Source organism: Polypterus senegalus, chromosome 3 (genome assembly GCF_016835505.1).
Source record: "Polypterus senegalus isolate Bchr_013 chromosome 3, ASM1683550v1, whole genome shotgun sequence".
Lineage (NCBI taxonomy): Eukaryota > Metazoa > Chordata > Cladistia > Polypteriformes > Polypteridae > Polypterus > Polypterus senegalus.
Genome location: NC_053156.1, coordinates 236,139,264 through 236,161,292, shown reverse-complemented (window position 1 = coordinate 236,161,292; position 22,029 = coordinate 236,139,264). Strand labels below are relative to the sequence as shown.

Here is a 22,029-nt window from a genome sequence, read left to right as displayed (position 1 = left end):
ACAAATGCACTAGGAAGATTCTTAGCATCTTGGGTGCCGGGTAGGGTCTACGTAATGCAATGATCCTTAGATGAAAAAAGGCCATTTTTGTTATATTGTCAATGTGGAGTTAAACAGCATTTCGAACCACTCCAAGATATCTGACCTCACCTTTAGAGTGTTTGTCACATTTCCTAGTCTGCTTACTACCATTTCTTCTATTTTGATCACTACCATAGGATTTCTATTTTCTCTGTGTAACTTTAAAAACTTCATATTTATCCATTTTATTATAGAAGATGAAGAATTAGTTAAGTAATTTAAGCAAAAGGGTGACAGGGCAGATCCAAGCAAGTATAGGCCAGTAAGCTTAACATGCATCACAGGAAAATTAATGGAAGGAATTGTTAAGGATAAAATTGAGTAGCACATGGCAAGGACAGGAGTTTTTCTGAACAGTCAGCATGGGTTCAGAAGAGGGAGGTCATGTTTTACTAACATGCTGGAATCCTATGAGGAGACAACAAAAGGATATGATCAAAGTGGAGCTTATGATATTATTTATGTGGACTTTCAGAGAGTATTTGATAAGGTGCCACATGAGAGGTTGTGCATCAGACTAAAAGAAGTGGGAGTTCAGGGTGATGTTTTTAGATGGGTGCAGAATTAGCTCAGACACAGGAAGCAGAGGGTGATGGTGCGAGGAACCTCATCAGAACTGGCCGATGTTAAGAGTGGTGTTCCACAGGGGTCAGTGCTAGGGCCGCTGCTATTTTTAATATATATAAATGATTTAGATAGGAATATAAGTAACAAGCTGGTTAAGTTTGCAGATGATACCAAGATGGAGTGGATTAGCAGATAATTTGGAATCCGTTATATCATTACAGAAGGACTTGGATAGCATACAGGCTTGGGCAGATTTGTGGCAGATGAAATTTAATGTCAGTAAATGTAAAGTATTACACATAGGAAGTAAAAATGTTAGGTTTGAATACACAATGGGCGGTCGGTAAATCGAGAGTATGAGAAGGATTTAGGAGTCGTAGTGGATGCTAAGCTATCGGCTTCCCGACTTCTTAATGATCAGAATGATCAGAAGCCCTTAAGAAGGCAAACAGAGTGTTAGGTTATATAGCACGATGTGTGGAGTACAAGTCCAAGGAGGTTATGCTCAACCTTTATAATGCACTGGTGAGGCCTCATCTTGAGTACTGTGTGCAGTTTTGGTCTCCAGGCTACAAAAAGGACACAGCAGCACTAGAAAAGATCCAGAGAAGAGCGACTAGGCTGATTCCAGGGCTACAGGGGATGAATTATGAAGAAAGATTAAAAGAGCTGAGCCTTTACAGTTTAAGCAAAAGAAGATTAAGAGGTGACATGATTGAAGTGTTTAAAATTATGAAGGGAATTAGTACAGTGGATCGAGACTTGTATTTTAAAATGAGTTCATCAAGAACACGGGGACACAGTTGGAAACAGTTGCGAACTAAATTTCGCACAAACATTAGGAAGTTTTTCTTTACACAAAGAACAATAGACACTTGAAACAAGCTACCAAGTAGTGTGGTAGACAGTAAGACGTTAGGGACTTTCAAAACTCGACTTGATGTTTTTTCTAAGAAATAAGTGGAAAGGACTGGCAAGCTTTGTTGGGCTGATTGGCCTGTTCTCGTCTAGAGTGTTCTAATGTTCTAATGTGTCCTAATTTCACTTTTCAATATTATCAAAGCGATCAAAAGATGGATTAAGAGAAATAAATTGTGGACTTTGGAAAGGCAATGACAAAGTCTGGATTACCACCAAGTACAAATATTCTGTCCAAACCTGACCACCTAAATGAATGCATTAATAAATAAATGCAATAGTTTAATTAGTGCTAATGGAGAAAGTTTTGTTAATAAAACAGCATCTAAAGAATGCACAAATACTTTCTAATTCAAAACACTGATTTACTTTTCACATTTCTCATTTGTTTTTTTCTTTTTTTTCTATTTCCCTTAAGCAGTATGTACTGTAGACTAAACCATTTAAAACACTAGAATGATTAAACAAGAACTTAGTACTAATGTAATATTTTAACTGTTATTGAAACTAATATGCCTTATTTTGGTTGTTGGACCTTTGGTTCCTGTGAATTAGCTTACATTTTAATTACAATCAAAGGATTTCTTCATTTTGTCTTTATTCAGCTAAACAGCTGTGCTATAGTGTGTCAGTGTGGAATAGTTTGGAATTTGTATTGCAATGTTAGCTTTGTAAATCCTATGAGTTGGTAAACAAACTGTAAACAAACTGCTTATAATAACATAATACAGCTGAAAATCTATCTGTCTATCTATCTATCTATCTATCTATCTCTCTGTTTCAAGACAATCTAAAATATTTAGTTAATGGTGGAACTCCAACAACCTACACTTAACATGCCATGCAGCTCTGATGTGAAACATCTTCGGTTCTGACAAATGTGTTCAGCATATTCTCCAGAATGAAGTACGCATTATAGTTCGACGGATGCTGTTCAGTGCCCATAACCCCAATTTATACCCCAAAGGCTACAGACTTAACTGTGTTTTGGGAACCATGATTTCAAAACATGATTACAGCATACCGTTTAATGATTTGAAACGTTCAAGCTTTGATCTGGAATAAGAATTGTTGTTTCAGCAGGTGAAAGTCTTTCTGCTAAGAAGGGAATTTGAAGCAAATTGCTGTGCTTGTGAAAACAACATTGAGGTCACAGCAGAGAGCTGCACATGCAGACATATATATATATCATATAGTGTCTGTGTCTATATATATATATATACTGTATATATATGTACTGTATATATATATATCCATACAGTACACATATACATATATATATATATATATATATACAGAGAGAGAGAGAGGAGGGATGTGTGTGTATAAGAAGAATACTGTGCTAATGACGTTTCTATCATTTTTAACCTGCTCTTTACCTCTTAATTCAGTCTCTTTATACAGTACACACCAAGTCTCTTGTGGCCATGCAGAGGTTTTTAATTTCCAAATTCACAATGGCTTTGTGGATAACCAATAATGAACTGAAACATCATTCATTAATATCTCTGGAGTTAAACTGCTGAATATCACCGTGTCTGCGTATTTTGATGGTTTGTAATGAGTAACTGCTGAATTGAGGTCAGACAGGCTCCCCAGAAGCACACGCTATTTGTCTCGTATCGCAGCGCTCGTACACAGGAGTAAATGGCTAATGAAACGCTTGTAATTTCTGTTTTTCAGCCAACATAACAGTTGGTAAATGCTTCCTTTTTTATTTGTGCATTGCAATTAATGTGCATTAGGTATGCCGGCTGCACAAGGGCTCTTGGAGACCTGAAATGTAACAGACAAGGCCCAGTGTGCCCCCTGTAGATAGCGGTGTGTTTTCAACATAGAAACAGGGGGTCTGGCAGATTTCTGACAGCTAATACAGGATTTTCCTCTGCAGTAAGACTTTTTCATTTTTAAACCAACTGCTGATTGATCTGATTATGCAGATACAGCATAAAAATGGTGTCAGCGGAGCTAAAGGGATCAATGAATGTAGTGTTTGTGCTTTTTTATAGCAGGTCTGAACCTTTAATTAAACATCAGGCCTTGTGTAAATCACATAATCCCACTGTTGAGTAATTGTTACAACAGTCTTGTAGTTAAAAAGTGACTTCAGATGGCATCCACCATAGAAGTGTTACCTGACTGGTAAACAGTATGTACATAAATCACACCCTCATGTCCCATACTAAATATTTTATATCACATTCCTGGAAGAAGTGGGTTAAAAAAATGAATGGATAGATACTGTAGATGTGCAGATGCTGTAGAAGGTGTGAACATTTTAAACTGCCTTTGTCTAATCTGAGCTTGAAAAAACAATATTTATAGCTCCACAGGATCACTTTACAGCCTTGCTTTGCTCAATGTCTAAGTAGAATTTGCATTTTTTTTCTCAGCTGTCTTCAGTGATTCCAGTTGTTATTCCAAATCCCAAAGATGTACACATGTGTCTGGCAGACAACACTAAACTGCTCCGCTGTTGCTGGCTGCATGAATATACCCTGTGACAGGCTGCCATTTTGTCCAGGATGTATCCTGCATTAGTCCTAATCCTGCTAGAATGGGCTTTGGCTGTCAATGACTCTCAATTGGATCAAGCAGGTTATTAAAATGGATGTATAGATGCCTGAATTTCAATTACATGATTTATAATATTTGGTGGAGGAAAATAAGATCTTAAGGGGGACTTATCTGTATCTACACCATGCTTGTTGGCATGTGGTCACTGTTATGCATTTTCACCCAAGTAAACTATACTGCTACCCGACTGTTACCTCCAAAAATGATTTCAATATGTGATTAAAACGATATTTTCAAGTACTAAGAGGGAAGGAACCTTTTTACTGGAGCTTAACTTTGTTAGGCAGTAAATTTAATTGTAAACAAATACAGCAAATTTACCATTGGAAAAAGTCAAGTTATATTACACTGGAAAGGTTTTAAACTAAATGATCAAATATATAATAACGTTACTGTCTCTGTGTGTGTGTGTGTGTGTCTGTGTGTTTGCATCTAGGCTCCTCCGAGCAGTTGGTCAGTTTGGCTGAGGTGGCTCAGAAGTAGGGATAATAATATCATAGGGGTGTGAACTTCAGTTTCTTATTGGCTTTTTCTTATTTTTACTAAAATGGAGTTGAAATGGAGCATTTCAATGACAACAAAGTGAATAACTTACCGTAAAACATTGGCTCACTAAATACTAATGAGACATAACCCGAGTTGACTTCAGATACGGTTATGTATTTGCAAAAAGATAATTGATGCATTCACCATATGTAATGGGAGCCCATCTACCACTGGTGGTGGTCAAAAGAAAAAAAAAACAAAGCAAGGCACCTCAAAGAGTCTGAAACGCAGAATTTATGGGAATGTGAGAGTGGGAGACACACAAGGAAAGGATACTGAAAAAAGGTGTAGGGGGTACGCCAAGAGTGCATGTCAGGCAAGAGATATGAAATATTTTTAATTTTAAACCCTAGATACAATTTGTCTTACCTGTGTAAAAGACACAGATGAACTGTATCATGGTCAGGGCTTATAACGGTCTCTTACTCAGTGGGGAGGCCTTAATAGTGGACAGCTTAAGGGGTGGGTAGGCAGGTGGTGCTTTTTTCCTGGTCAGAAGTCTGCCATGATGAAAGAACAGAGGGAGACAGCCTCCTGGGCCCATGTATTCTCCTGGTACCCTGGTGGGGAAGCATCCCTCTGTTGGGAGTCGTATTTATGCTTGTGCAGGGCAGCATGGGAGCTGTAGTCCCGTTGGGGTGCTTGGTTGCCACCAAGAGTGAGCTGCTGGGAGGAGGCTTCCCTGTCCTAGGAAAGTTCCACAGACCAAGAAGTGCTTCTGGGTGGCAATGTTGTTGCATCTGAAGTATTCCCAGATCTGGACTGAAAAGGAACTGGTCCACCTCCCCAAGGTGAGCCAGAGTCAGGTGAGAAAGTGGATAAAGTTCACCTGGGAGATGTGAAGGGTAGAGGAAGAATTGTGATGGGGTTTAATTGCTTTAAAAGTATTTACTTTGGATAAAATGCCCATATCTGGGTTTGGGGATCTGAGATATCCTCTAAAGTGCACACTTGGTACTTTACCTCTTCAGTACAGGTTGAAAATGAGCCTTTTGATTTTAAATTTTAAATGCTTCAGCTTAGTTTGTCAACTTCTTCTTTATGATAATGATGAGCTGATCAGCACATTACCTGTTTTGGCTTCCAGATTTACCATGTAAAACAAAAATTAGAGAACAGCAGTATAGTACATTTATATTTCCAGTGCAATATTGTTAACTTTAGGAATAATTATACAAACTATTTGTATGGTTGTCTCTTTTTTAAAAAAAAAAAAAAAGTTTAAAGCTTATATTACAAGAGCTTTATCAGAGGCACAAATACTCTGCATCAGTTGCAGTTGTACTGTCCCTTTTGAAGACACATGACATGCAGACACGTCTTACCAGTGTTGTTTCTTTTCTTGGCATTCTTGAGGCTTCTTCGTCCACTAACAGAACTGCTGTTCTCACTCATTGAATCTTGGGCAGATGAGGCACTTCCTGTTGCTTCACTGTCTCTTATCATGCTCTCATAGCCACTGCTTCCTCCACTGTGGTAAAATAATGCAGTCTTCCCCATTGCAGGTGGGAGTTCTCCACTCAAAACACTGCTGTTATCACTGCCGTGTCCACTGCTACAACGGTGAGGCTTCCGTGGTGCTGTAATCTTGCTGTAGGGGGATGGAAGTGTATGAACTACTGGCTTTTCATCTCCTGGAGGGCCTCCTTTCTCCTCTGAATCTGAAGCTCCTCTAAGGTGGTTGCCACGAATGCCTATGCTACCTTGAAGCAGTTCTGAGATACGACCATTGACAGCTCTCAAAGGTAACTTAGAAGCCAGTCCCGAGGCACGGTTTCTACTCAAAGACTGTGTGGACCAAGACATTTGGTTTTTTCCATTTGGTGGCAAGCTGGAACTCCTATTTACAGACTGTGGGAGGGACTTCGTCGAGAAGCTAAGTGTTTTAGTACTAGAAGCTGAAAGGCTTCGAGCTTTAGGGCTGGCGAGGAGAAGCTTGCTGACCGCAGAAATCTTAGATTGACTAACCTTTGGAAACTGAGGAGCAGTGCTGGTGCCACTAGCACCAGTGGGCGAAGAGATAGAAGATCGATTCACACTGCGACCAGTTCTGGGCATGGTACTGTCTCTTCCAAGACTAGTTTTTGAACCAACTGAATTGAGGCTCTCAGCCCTTTCGAGTGACAGGCAGTCATAATGACCAGTATGTGACCTTCCTAGGGAGTTGGTACGGTTAGCTAACTGTTCGAGTTTAGCACTGAAAAGTTTGCTACTACTTTCCACATTTGGACCCTTTCCAAGTTTTCCATTGCTACCCATTTCCTCAGTTTGACTGCTGCTGCTACTACCCGTGTTATGTTGTGGGCTTGCTCTGTTTCGCTGATCCAAGCTTGATTTCCTTACAGGTGGAAGAGGTGGTGTTCCTTTAGGCCTGAGAATGCATTGCTTGGCTAAAGCCGATCTTCTTTCTAGAGTCGCTCTTGGGCTGCAGGGTGTTGATGTGGCAGCCACTATACCATTGCTTTCCATGCCCAAAAACCTCAATAAATTCTCCTCAGAATCTTCTTGTTTGTTCATACGATGCCAACCTCTAGGAAGACTTCCAGTTCTTAGAATATCAGAGGAATACACGGGGCTCTGACTTCCAGACTTTGACAAAAACATTTCACAGCCATCAACTACTCTCTTCATGTTATCTGAAAATACTGGAGAACCCGATGCTTCACTGTTTGACTGAAATCTTTCAGTCAAATTCCAGTTCCTCAAAGGATCAGAGGCTCTTTTATCTGGTATAGTAACTTCTTTGCCATTGGTGTCCTTGCTTTCTTCTCGTTTCAGCCAAGGATCATGAAACTTAATCTCACTGGAGGCAACTGAAGGAAATGTTTTGGGATCTTGACTCTGAGAAGCATTAAGAGCTGTGCTCTCTTCAGCTGCCACTTGTAAATGTCCAGCATTTATACCACTGCAAGGATGAACACCAACACTGGCCTTTAAAGCAGCAAAGCTCTCTGAACCATCCAGGCTTGACACGTTAGGAACTGTAGCTGCAGCTGTTGATTTGCCCTGTGCAGATGTTTTATAATTTCTGTGTGGGCTGGCTCTCTTTAAATTGTGCTTTTCTGTTGAAATTTCTGTATCAGCAAATACGTTTTCTGCCACTGAGATGTCTCCACCATTTAGATAATGACATTCATCATGCTGACCCTTAACAAAGTCATTATGATGAGGTTCTGCTAATGCTTCACCCTGGGCATAGCATGGCTGTGCCACAAAGCTATGGCAGGATTGCTCTCCATCACTGCCGGTACTCATCTCACTGAGCCAAGAACTAATGGAAGAACGCCGGCTGGTTGATACAACTGCCTCCACTTCCCCTTTGGGCACTGGCAAGAATTTTGTGATGCTGACTTCGGAAGTTGCAGTAGCCGTACCAATGCAATCGCTAGTGAAGCATTCCAAGTCTTCACTGATACTGCTAATAATACTGACTGGACGTGACCCGGATGCCAAGGCTTGGACTGAGCAGTCACTGTTGAAGCTTATGATACTAGTAGGGCGGCCATTTTCCATGACACCACTGATTGTGAGTTCCTCTACCAGTGTGAAGACAAGCTCATCCTCCCCATTCAGCTCTAATGGCTGCTGCACTGTTACTGTTGTAGTGCTTTGGACTTCTTTCTTTGAGTCTGGCTCCAGATACCGCTCTTCATTAAATGTAAATTCGGTACAGCTTTCACAGGATACTGAAGCTGACTTCTTCATAACTTGAGGGCTCATTCCAACTGGAGAGGTTCTAACTTCAGGTTGCAGGAGAGATTCAGTGGAAGACCTCCCATTTTCTTTGCTCAAATTCTGTGGTGATGGTGGAGCTTGGGATGGCAAAACTCCCTTCTGAGTGTATACTTTACATCTCTGGGAGGGAGAGGAGGGAGGCTTATATTCAGAGGTCTTGGTTAGGCTGGCAATGCCCAGTCTGGGAGATCCCATTGGCCTAGGTTTATTGTCAGTGGAGTTACTGGTGGTCACTGATTCCTTGCTGCAGTGCAGGGATGAACCTTGAATCCTCTGCAAAGAGGTAGAATGCATGCTACAGCTTGCTGTCACACTGTTTAAAGAAAATGTAGAATTACAAGAAGTCACACCCATATTTTCTACAGCATCCAAATCGTGTTGTGGTTGGTGACTTTTGGCAACCTTTTCGTTTGTGTGTGACTCAGAAGCCATTTTGTTATCTGCTAACTGAGCTGGCACTGTATCATATTTGATCAACTGGCTTGATGCATTTTGGGCAGGAACCTCTTCAAAGGGAAACTTAATGATCTCCTCACTGCCATCAATGCACTCTAATCTCTCCTGCAGTTCAGCAAAAGTGTTGCACTTTAAGCAGTCTTTTTCATGCTTGCCTGTCAACATTTCACCAATGTCTTCTTGAAGATCTTGTTGCTTCACTGGGTCCACCTTGTTTTTCTGCAGGGAGGGAATTATTGGTACAAAATCTGGAGGTCCTTCATTATCAGTCAACTCTTTGTCAGACAGGGCAGAACCATTAGGTCCAACATAGATGACAGTGTCACAAGACTGCTCACTACTTGATGAGTAGTCAGGATCACTGGATAAGTGTAGCAAAGGCAGATCTGGGTCAACCACATTTTTAGAGTGAAACGGCCTCAGTTGGGTAGGCCGACGCATCCTCCCCTCTTCACAGGAACTCTCACCTCCAGAAGAACTAGAAGTATACTGTAAAAAAAAAAAAAATTAAGTTTGAAATTTTAAAGTTCTAAATTATTTGTTAATTTTGTTATTTTTAACATTATAAAAAATCCCTTGTCATTACATGATCTGCTGTACAGTATAGTATGCAATTTATGTGCAGACTCAGGATATCATTAAAACCTTTTCTGGTCACTCATCATCAGTAATAGATGATCATCACATTTGGCATTTAAGCTTGAGAAATTCAAGTGGAATAAAAATTTTACTGATTAAGGAAAGCATTTTGTCAAGGATTTTAAATGTTAACAGAACATGTACTCTGACCAAACCTGTAATCACAGTGCATTGCAGAGCCATTGCATAACAAAAATTAATCAGAAGAATCAATTTTTAACTTTTTTTCATCCTGAGTACACTCAGTCCAGTTCAGACTTGTGACAATGACAGGCCCATCCTAGCTGTCTGAAGTAAGGACCAGCCCTGAATGAAGAGATCGTCCATTGCAGGGCACACTCACACATGCATAAACACTTTTCTTGTACTCGTCCAATTCAGAGTTTCCAATTAACACAAATATTTGAAATGTAAAAGAAAAAAAATGAAAACGAGAAATAAACTGTCCCATACTGTAGATATAGCATTAAAATTGAAAAACTTCCAGACATAATGAGATGGCACTACTGACCACTGCACTCTCATACATGTCGAAGTCTAATTATATGTTTTCTGCTAAAAATTGAATTTCTATGTCTCGCTCAAGGCTAGATATAGTCCTGAGATGGCCAATTGATTTGACGATTGCTGATGCAACAAATATTTCAAAATGTTCCCATACAGTTGTTAAAATAATACAGTTGTTTAAGAGAATTAGGCTATTCTTGTTTACATGATTAAAAAGCAAAAGTTATTAATCTTCATATCTGACCAGCTGGGCACTACTGGAGCTGAAAGTTACAATAGTAGCAGAAAACCCAACTCCTTCAGGTCAGTTTAACACATAACAAAGGATACATTCAGAACTTTTGAATAAAGGTTATTTTTGCACAATCATAGAATATATTTATTTGTCCCAGGAACTTGAAGGGATAAGTGAATCTGTTCTTATTAAAAAAATGAAAGTAAACAGATCTGGTCTAACTGCTTACAGTCAAAGGGACAAAGGTTTCAGCAAATATGACTTCCAGATGGTGAAGATATGTATAGGACAGAAAACCCAACTTGGGAATAATTTCATCACACATTGTTCTCTGTTTTAAATAACTGGCATGGGTGTTTATTTCACGTAAAAACATCCAGCGTAAAGGATGCTATGAGGAAGAATGTCACGAGTAGCTTCAAAGCTATTCTGTCTGAAGCCATTTAGTGCGACACTGCCTTATGGGCTAAAACAGTCTGGAAATGTGCACACCCAGAATGTGAAAATAAAATGAAGAAATGTCATGTCTGTAGGTTTCATTGCCATCCTTTCAGTAACCCCAGAACTTTCAAGTTATGGCTTTTAGTGCTTTGAAGGGATCTGTGAGGCATAAGCGATGTGGGGCTGCAGCCAAGAAGATCAATAAACAAACATTCTAATGTAAGCTCTCCGTTTGGTCATTCTGGCTTTGATTGAGTTTAATTTCGGAATATGGATAAATGTCTCCAGAAGTCCTGGACTGATTTATTAATGTATTCATTGGAACATGATAGAAGTTCTAGCGAAAAAAATGTCTTTAGAGCAAAAAAGATTGGAAAGGTGTTTAGTTTAGGATTTGGCAGGAGAATAGCCACAGACATTAGCTGAGTCAATAACATTAAATTGTCATATATGTTTCTTTATAATATTAAGGTTCTGATATAGAATTGAAGTTACAAAATAAAACGTGAGTTCAGAGCGCAATTGTGCTGCCAGATGTGTACACCGCATTTCCTACAAAAAAATGGCAGCGGCCAGCAAAATAGAGGGAGAATACCAAAATATCGAAGCAAAATGAAACAAAATCTAATACTACAAAAATAAGATACAAATTAATGATACATCAGAACAAAAGCAAAATGTCAGGAATTAAATACTAATGTGTACCTGACCACGATGTTGCTGAAATTCTAATGAAAGGCAATAATAAATCTGACTAAAAATGATTGGGTGGCACAGTGATAGCATTGCTGCCTCGCAGTAAGGAGACCACGGTTTCCACCCACAGTCTAAAGACATGCAGGTCAAGTAGAGAGATGATACCGAATTGGCCCTCGTGTGTTGTTGGGGAGTGTGTGTGTGTGTGTTTGCCTTGTGATGTACTGACACTCTGTCCAGGGTTTGTCCTGCCTTATGCCCTATGCTAGCTGGGATAGGCTAAAGCACCACTAGGACCCTGTTCAGAACTACGCAGATTAGAAAATGATTGACTAAAAATGATTGCACACAGAGATAAAAACAAACCCAAAGTTTTATTCAACACACATCTCTGACAATAATGCTTTTTCACAATACAAACGGGCTGGCTTGTTATTGGCCATATTTTTGTTTTCCAGAGAAAGAAGCAGTGAATTCGAATCTCAGCAGCAAAAGCATTAATCCTTGGTAGACATTCTTACACTTTCCACAGTTATCTAGGGTCCTGCCATAGCTACATGCTATAAATTTTCTCTCTGTCTCTCCGGTTTGGGTTTTCCTCTTGTATGCAGCTCTATAACGATGTGTTTCAGCTTTTGCAGCTAAGGCTCAAGGCTTAATTACTTTCCCAGTTGTACATATTAATGATGCAACAAGAGATCTTACTAGTCTTACAAATATTAAAAGTCTCACCCTTAAATTGAAGTTTCAAATCAGTATTAAATTTCATTTACAACTTCACCATGGACTAAGGTAGCTACCAATAACCATTCCCAGGTGATGTGTCAGAGTTAAGCCACTAGTATTATTAGACTACCATCAACACAATTAAACCTTTTAAAACCCATTTCATAAATACTGCTTTACTTAACAATTCACTTTTGTCTGTGTTAAATGAGCATGAACTTTAACTTCAAATTGATTTTCTACATTCTTAAAAGAGTGTAGGTAATCAATTTTATTAAAAATACTAATAACTTACAGTATACAAAGAAGAAGCATTTAGAATGATCAGAGAATACGAGGTGAGACACAAAAATAACCGGACTGGGCTTGAGGCTTTCCTGGAAAACCGTCTGAAGTTCGGCCGGACGTGAAACATAAAATGATATCTCCTCCTACATGCCCGCTCAAACCACCGACTGGCTAGGTATATCCTGTGAATAGCCCAGTCAGTATTTGCACAACAATCGCTACACGAGTTGCAGTAACAATGTTGGGTGAAAAAATCGAACAGCGAATCAACATCAAATTTCTCGTTAATTGTCTCTTTATCCGTAAAGCAGTTTTTGACTGACAAAAACATTCCTGTCCTTGATCATCCTCCTTATTCGCCCAATTTAGCCCCCTGTGATTTTTACTTCTTCCCGAAAATCAAAAGTGACCTGAAGGGAACACATTTTTCTTCAGTGGATGAAGTGAAGACAGAAACGGCAAGCCTGTTGAAGAGCCTCAAGCAAGAAGACTTCCAGCACTGTTTCAATCAATGGATAATATGTATGTAGCCGTGTAGAGATTGGGAGGTGGGGTATATAGAAGGTGACAATGTTTAGAATGCTGTAATTCATCAATAAATATATATTTTTAACCAATCTGGTTATTTTTGTGTGTCTCTCGTACACATTTATTTTAAATATCGGAGCACTGTGTGACTACAAGGAGAGCGATTGCAGTTTATTTTACTCTGAACTTTTCTCATATTACAGGCATTTCTTGCCATATTTTACCACATTTCTGTTCCATTTAATGGCTACAGGATTGGGGTGACTAGATGCTTAGCTGAACTAAACTTCCATATACATGCCACGCAGAAAGGGGAAAGGCTTTCATTTCATTTTTAAACAGAAATCAGACAATATATTAAAGCACATACACACTTAGATAATTCAAAAAAGCTTTGTGCCAGTTATACAGAATTACAGTACACAACTTAAACAGAATTGAAAACCAGATGTGAAGCACATTTTACTGAATTAAACTTCCATCAAGTCTCATTAACTGCTCTACTGTACACATACAAATGGCTTCAACAAGAGCACACAAGATGCACAGTACCTTTGTTTTCTTCTTTTTCATCCGCAGCACACGGGAGGCTATCTGGATTGTAGAAAGCGTTTCAGTAAAAGTACTGGCAGTGGCAGAGATATGAGCTATCATGGTGGTACGGCAGTTCATATTACCAAGGGATTCCCGCAGTAACATAGTCAGCTTACTGTCCCTATGAAAACAAAATGAAAAGAAAAAACATACAGTATATGTAAAGGAAATATACAATGAAAGTGTATTGTTGGTGAAATTTTGTAGTCATTCATTCCCTTGGAAAGGTCCTCCTGCAATACTAACAAAATGACATTTGTTTTTGGTGATGGGGTCACATTTTGACATGGCATGTTGAAATGGAGGAGCCCCACAAGTGTACTTGAAACAAACTATTAGTGACAATGCAAAAGTAAATGTTGCTAGATCATATACCTTCATCCACCTACCCATCCATTTTAAACCTCTTTGTCCATACCCGTGGACACTCTCACTCATTTGTTCATGCAGTAGCAATGATAGAATTTTCAGTTTACTTAACATGGGGAATACAAGTAACATGGCAATAGCTAATCCATAGTGTGACACCACAACCCCAAAACATCAGTAAAAAAATATATATACTGTATATACTAGTAACGGCACACTGCACGTTATACACTTGACTTGAGCATTCATAGTTTTCATACACTTTTCTCTGTACATTTAGCATTAGTTTGCTTAGAGGTTGATGCGCTTGCTGCTTCCTGAGCAGCTCTTCTTTTCTCCACCCTAGTGGCCTGCTTCTTTTCATCTTTCGTTGGCATCTTTTTGCGTTAAAACCGATTAAGTTAGCGTTTGTGTTGCAATTGCTTAGTACGTTTTCTTTAATTTTTCACTTAAGCTGATACTTCAGTCTTCAGTCTGTTTTAAGAATGATTTAAGATATGAAGAGGTAGGGGAAGTGACGGTGAAGGTAGTAGGAATGGGAATGGCGCCCATATGCATGCACCGCATGGCCGACGGGCTGGCCTCTGCCAAGAGTGGATTCCACAAGAAAATAAAATAAAAATAAAAAGAGGAATAACCTTGGAGGTCAATCATCACCCCCAAAAGCAGGCAGTAGATGTCACGTAGTATATGTGCACCAAATTTCAGGTCAATCGGTCAAACGGTTTGTGAGCTACAGGTGATTTAAAATCCTGGACAGACAATCGAACAGCCACGGTATTACATATAAAGATATATATTAAAACAAACAGAAAAAATCACAAAAAGTAGTGAAAAGGTTTGCATAAGTCAGTCTAAATGTTCTCCAGGTACCTCCATACCCAAAATAAGTTCTGTCACAGGATAAACTGATGAAGAGGTAAAGCTGTTTTTAAGGGGTTCATTATATTGCAGCTTATATGGTTAATGCACTCATCTCAGGCTGAAACATTCAGATTTAAAGCAATCAGCCATTTAATGGAAAGGCAATGTTGGCAGTGAAGGCAGTGATTTGGTGATATATTTCTATGAGATGCATAACAATAGTAAGAACTGCTAAAAGCTGGGTTTGACTATTTCATAAATCTATTCACTAAACTTAGTCCAAGTTCAAGGATGCAAGTGGTGAGAATCTTTATTTTATGCATGTATATATTTTTGTTAATGCATGAAAAATGAATTTGTTAGCGGCGACAGGCTCTCAGCACTTCCAAAATTATAACCAGACATGAGAAATGACTTCTGTCTTTCTTGATGGTTACTTTCCATTTAATGAGACAGTAAATCTTTACTTTATACCTCCCTTCAGCACTATCACAAAGCACTTTACAAAATGGCACAATCTACAGTACAATATATTAGGGAGACACTTCCAGAGTGCTAACCCTGTAATACAAATACAAATAATTTACTAAAATGCTTTATCTTAAGTGTTTTTACCAAATATAATGAGCTCTTTTCTTTTTTTAATATACCCTTGGATATAACAAGGCCCTGTCTTTACCCACTTTCATTTTCTGTGTCACTGCTGTCTCTTACCAGAACACTTTTCACAAATGGCAGGAGGTTCACTGTTACTAAATCATGGAAGATCACAACTGACAGTGTCTGTTCTGATTCTGATGACTATAGCACAGAGACTACAAAAGTAGCATTATTTATTGAAACGTAGATTAGCAGGGACTCAAATGTATTCTATGAAAACATGCTTATGGGACAAGCAAAATATTTTCTGTAAGGCTGTAGTGCAAGAGGCCCTCAGCAGAGATTCAAACTGCAGTGTGCAATCCGCACATTTACTGTCACTTCCTTCGCTTGTATACTGAATGAGAAAACCTGGCTGTGTGAACTGGAGATTTAGGGCTTGACTATGAGGGGAGAAATGCTGACAGGCCCTGCACAGTCCACATGCACCCATATATTACCCTCAAATAATGTGAATACTTTTCCTAGAAACAAAAATGCAAACGCTCTGTAGATCACATGTGGTAAAACTATTAACCAATTGAATTGATTTAAATGACTCCCAATAGCACACCTGTAGGTTGTAGTTTATAGTTATTACTTCATTATCACGTTACTGCATTAGCAATACCCCACTGGTTTCTTATTTGAATTAGCTGCAATATCATTACTGCAGTTTATTTATTGTATTATAATATCTGCATTTCCTTGCTAATTATTATGTTTTCTGGGTAACCTAAGATTTGACTCATCTGAATGACCAACCCTTACCACAACAACAACAATTTACTTCTTGTACAGCCCAAAATCACAAAAGGAATGCCTCAATGGGCTTTAACAGGCCCTTTTTTTCTGACAGCCCCCCAAGCCTTGACTCTCTATGAATACATGAAACCCCCCCCCAGGGGTATCATCCTAGGAGCTTTCTCTAAATGGATTTGATTTAGTCTCGGCCCAGGGGTCATTACTGCTTTGCTTCTGATGTTACGGGGGCAGGCTCTGGCTTCTCCTAAGTGTGAATTGAAAGAGGTGGGTTCAGGAAACGGAAGGATGAAATCTAAAGTGTCTCTTTCAAGCTTAAACAAACCACATTTTCTGTCTTAACAGCAAACTCTATATGCTTGTATAGTCTAATAAAGCCCATGTAACAACTCTCCGTGCAAGCTCTCCCATTCCTGTCATATTATCATAAAGGCGAAAAGAAAACAGTGCACGTTATTTATATCTTTGTGAAATTATGAGCAGAAATATTCACATTATGATACATTCACATGAACATATAAAGCATGGCAAGCTTTTACTTTTTCTGTCTTTGACACTGTTGCTTGGCAACACAGAATTTAGTTTAACCTAATATTCAATCATATCAGTTTGACATTTTCCATACTGTTAGACACTGACATTGTGAGATATAGTTTTCTCAGAAATGGCAAAAATAAAAGATAACTGAATTCAAAAGGAAATGTCTCTGCGTATTATCATAATTCATGAATGACATACTCGCACAGTACACTGTAAAACTCATTCCAGACCAATTAAACCATTTTTAATCTCTTGTGCCTAAAAGTAACAGAACTTTGCATGTTGCTAGCCTAACCCTGAATTCCGTTTGTTGATAATCTGGTGTGGGTTGCTGCTTCTTAACTATGGAAAATTTTTTCTGCCAAACTTAAATGCAATTCAGCATGTTAGTTCTGTTAAATTGCAATACATATGCAAGTGAGACATTAGATTTCGTATCATAATTAAAAACATATCAACCAAACAATCGATTGCTTTTCGCTACAGCAGAAAATTTTACTGTCAGTTTATATGCAATACAAAAGCATACTGCATTTTAATTCGTTTTAATAGATTGCAAGTCATACCTAAAAGCAAAGCAGATGTGTTTTGTTTGCCTTTTATGCATCCATTCCACACTACATGACATGACTCCACACAGGGAGGACCCGGGACACAAACACAGGTCTCCTTACTTTGAGGCAACAACACTACCACTGTGCCACCATGCCGCCCATACTAGATACAGTATATGAACCTAATAAAGTGGCCGCTGAGTGCATATTGCATGCACTGTATTTCTCCATCTATAATTAGTTATTACAACATAACAGAAATCTTCACCTCAGTGTCAAACTGCGGCTACTGCATGCCACAGAGGAGCATTTTTTTATGTGGGAGATTGTAGAGCGTGTCAGGCAAATTGAAAAAAAGCATGGCAATCACCACACACCTTCAGCTTGTTTCAAACTGTAAAGTTAGTAAATAAATACGGTTTCCTATGGTCGTGCAGATTTGTCTCCAAAGGTGGAATTTGAAAATGAAAAGAACTTGATTTGTCATCCCTATGACACAAATATAATTTATTTTGTGGAAAACACAAGCAGCAGACATTAGTTATGACACTAGGAAGTAATCTTCTTGAAAACACGGTCGAGAATATGTAACTCACCAAATGAAAACTTTACAAAAACATGGCTCATTTTCTAATCCTTTATAAAATAAGAAATGGCTAACATGCATCATACAAGTTACTATGTACACAGAAATAATGCAAAGTCTGAAGCCTTAAAAATACATTTACCTGTATTCAGATAGATAGATAGATAGATAGATAGATAGATAGATAGATAGATAGATAGATAGATAGATAGAGTCATATGAAAAAGTTTGGGAACCCCTCTCAGCCTGCATAATAATTTACTTTACTTTCAACAAAAAAGATGACAGTGGATGTCTTTCATTTCCTAGGAACATCTGAATACTGGGGTGTTTTCCGAACAAAGACGTTTAGTGAAGCAGTATTTAGTTGGTGGTCAATTGCAAGTTGTGCTTCCCTTTGACTCTCCTCTGAAGAGTGACAGCATGGGATCCTCAAAGCAACTCTCAAAAGATCTGAAAACTAAGATTGTTCAGTATCATGGTTGCTGTTAAACCCAGGTCTGGAAGGCCAAGAAAACTACAGGAGCGGCATATGCGCAGGATTGTGAGAATGGTTACAGACAATCCACAGATCACCTCCAAAGACTTGCAAGAACATCTTGCTGCAGATGGTGTATCTGTACATCGTTCTACCATTCAGCGCAATAGGCACAAAGAACATCTGTATGGCAGGGTGATGAGAAAGAAGCCCTTTCTCCACTCACACCACAAACAGAGTCGCTTGTATGCTCATTTAGACAAGCCAGATTCATTTTGGAACAAAGTGCAAAAATTGAGTTATTTGGTCATAACAAAAAGCACTTTGCATGGCAGAAGAAGAACACCACATTCCAAGAAAAACATCTGCTACCTACTGTCAGATTTGGTGGAGGTTCCATCATGTTGTGGGGCTGTGTGGCTAGTTCAGGGACTGGAGCTCTTGTTAAAGTCGAGGGTCGGATGAATTCAACCCAATACCAACAAATTCTTCAGGATAATGTTCAAGCATCAGTCACAAAGTTGAAGTTACGCAGAGGTTGGATATTTCAACAAGACAATGAGCCAAAACACAGTTTGAAATGTACAAAGGCATTCGTGCAGAGTGAGAAGTACAAGTCCCCTGACTTGAATATCATCGAAAATCTATGGGATGATTTGAAGCAGGCTGTCCATGCTCGGCAGCCATCAAATTTAACTGAACTGGAGAGATTTTGTATGGAAGAATGGTCAAAAATACCTTCTTCCAGAATTTAGACACACATCAAAGGCTATAGGAGGCGTCTAGCGGCTGTTATATTTGTGAAAGGAGGCTCAGCTAAGTACTGATGTAATATCTCTGTTGGGGTGCCCAGATTTATGCACCTATCTAACTTTGTTATGATGCATATTGCATATTTTGTGGTAATCCAATAAACTTAATGTCACTGCTGAAATACTACTGCTTCCATAAGGCATGTCAAATATTAAAAGGAAGTTGCTACTTTGAAAGTTCAGTCAATGATGAACAAAAATCCAAAGAGTTAAGAGGGGTTCCCAAACTTTTCCATATGACTGTAAATAGATATTGCTGCTTGCTTATAGCAGATCAGTATAATAACAACAAAAGCTTTGCTACAAGCCCAAAAATGTAACATATAACGGAAAAATACACTCCCATCTTATTACACTTCAAACTATGATTAGGTCATTCAAATACTTTGTGATTTTGAACATGAGAAGCCCACGACTGAGTTACTGAATGCCAATGAAGAATGAATTAGAGTTACTGAGCCTGCTCTGACCAGAGACCCTTTCAGTGAAAAATGAAATCTTTCTCCCTATCCAGGTTAAATTCCACCTCACCTTTACAAAACCAATGCAAATCTTAAGATAATAAACATAACAATTTCTTCATTACCAGTTGTGGACCACCAGGACATGTACAGTACAGCTGCCCTAACCAGACACAGACAGGCAGACACACGTTCCAGTCCAGCACACACGTTTTATTTACAGCTGGGAAGCGCCTTTCTCTGCTCCCCACAGCACAGTACACAAAGCACAACTCACTGTTCTCCCTTCTTTCTCTTCCTCTCTTTGTCCTTCCACTCCACTCCACAAGCTTCGTCCACCTCCTCCCGACTCTGGCTACCTGAATGGAGTGAGGCGGCTCCTTTTGTGATGGCCCTGGGAGTGTTCCAGGTGGCTTATTAATTGGACCTGGAATCACTCCCAGGTGTGACAAAAGCCCAATGTAGGGCTCTACAGCTCCCCCCTGGCGAACCCCATGGAACCCAACAGCACTGTGTCAAACTGCAACTCCCAGCATACCCTGTGGAAATCCATGGTGCCACAGTCACCCAGGAGAGCTGACCTCTAGCGTCCCAGGGAAGCTATTGTCCAGCCGCTGCTCTTTCCCTCTGTCCTTCCATGCAGTTGGTGTCCCAGCCAGGTAATGGCTATGACTGCACGTCACACAGTATAAGATTTAACAGGATTCAAAAAATTAATTGCTGATATGTTTCTTTAGCCACTAAATCTTTCATTAAAGATCCTATCCAACCACAAACAGTCATTTTAAGGGAGAAATTAATATACTTTATTTTGTTGTCATATGTCATTTTAATTTCAGATGTATTTTGCACCCAGAGGAGAATTATAGATGTATATATAGTAAATCAAAAAGCACACACATAAAATCTGCTATTTTTAATACATGTGGCCAGGTGTGTTAAACATACAGCATTCGTGAACTTTTCCACAGCTATTCAATAACACACTTAAAAAGAGCAGTATTGATCAACAATCTAATGTAGAGATGTATTAATTTCTTTAATGACAAAACATCATATCAACTAATTGTGGCCATGGGCAAAATCAATGCTGTGATTAGGTGATAAACAAACAGAAGGATGCAAAAATGCTTGACCACAGCAGTAGGTTGAACCCAATTTTACAAGCAATAAAAAGCAGAAATGTAACAATAGGTTGAAATATTATACAATCAAGACAGTTAGTCAAAGGTAAATATTACTGTTCACAACAGGAAATCCATTCTGCCTTGTGCATTGTAAGTAAATGGCAAACATGTCAGAAGGTAAAAGAGAGGGAAACACATACTGGAAGTAAGTTACTGCATGTAAAACAGGCAAAAAAATGAATCCAGTCATTTGATCTACAAAAGTAAATCTGGATGAAGGTAAAGAGATGTCTTGTATGCTATTATATTCATTCTGTACCTGCAGAAAGTGCCTTGTCATACTGTTAATGCAGAATTAATTATACGGCCTAAATAATATTTTATGTTCTTTCTATGCATTAAAAAGTTTGTATTCTTATTTGAAGAACCTTCATACAGGTGTACAAAATAAAGTTGGCAAAGTTTACTGTCTGTTTCCTTCTGTTCCAAAAAACACAGAAGCATCGACCTGAGCATTCAAGAATAGTCGTTTCACCTTTCAGGCAGGGTTGATGTTTTCTAGCCCTGAGTGTTTTCACGTTTATTTGTGTTGTAAGTGATTATAGTGGGGCTGCAACAATATGTAGATATATTTAAATAAAAGGGGCAGTAAATAATTCAATTATATCATGATTTCATTTAATATTTTACAAAAAAAAAGGAATGCATAAAAAATTTTAATTGAATTACTCACAAAAAAGGCGTACAAATGTTTAATTCGCAAGTTATTCCCACACAAAGGCTGATGGCTTTTACTTACATCACATTTTCTAACGTGTTATAATAAGTAGGAGGTTGTTTACTTTGTCTTACAAATTAAACAGGTCTTGAATTTCATATGTGACAGAAAGCAGGCATCCCCCTCAACACACAAAGAGATTTGATGTTTTAATTTTCCAAATATCTCCTTCTCTTTCTAGATCTGTGACAAATTTGAGGCTACCTTTGTGAAATCAAACGTAATCAAATTAAGATGAAAATTTCAGAATTCCTGTAAAACAGCCTGTGTCACATCTGTGATCTGATTTTTCTGTTATGGCTGCCTGCATATTAAGACGGAATTAGCCACTGAATTGGACTGACTGTAACTGCAACTGAAAGAAAAATTCATAACTGGAGACTTCATCCCACTCAGTCCTGTACCATTTAAATGTGTGCTTTCAGTTTGACTTATTTTAGTTGTTACACTACTGAATATTACTTTAGTTTCAAAAATCAATACATGACACAAATATAATGCTTGCAGATTCATTTTAAGCAATAC

General features: G+C 38.7%; 1 protein-coding gene across 1 annotated transcript in view; it reads right to left on the bottom strand.

Annotated features, from left to right (window-relative positions):
* The window catches only part of kif26ba (kinesin family member 26Ba), a 367,132-nt gene that overhangs the window by 7,643 nt on the left and 337,460 nt on the right, over window positions 1-22,029 (bottom strand). The window contains exons 11-12 of the mRNA XM_039748799.1: window positions 13,493-13,655; window positions 6,015-9,369 (exon numbers count right to left, since the gene is read on the bottom strand). Of these exons, the coding sequence (XP_039604733.1) occupies window positions 6,015-9,369; window positions 13,493-13,655 (3,518 nt within the window). The remainder of the gene's footprint in view (window positions 1-6,014; window positions 9,370-13,492; window positions 13,656-22,029) is intronic.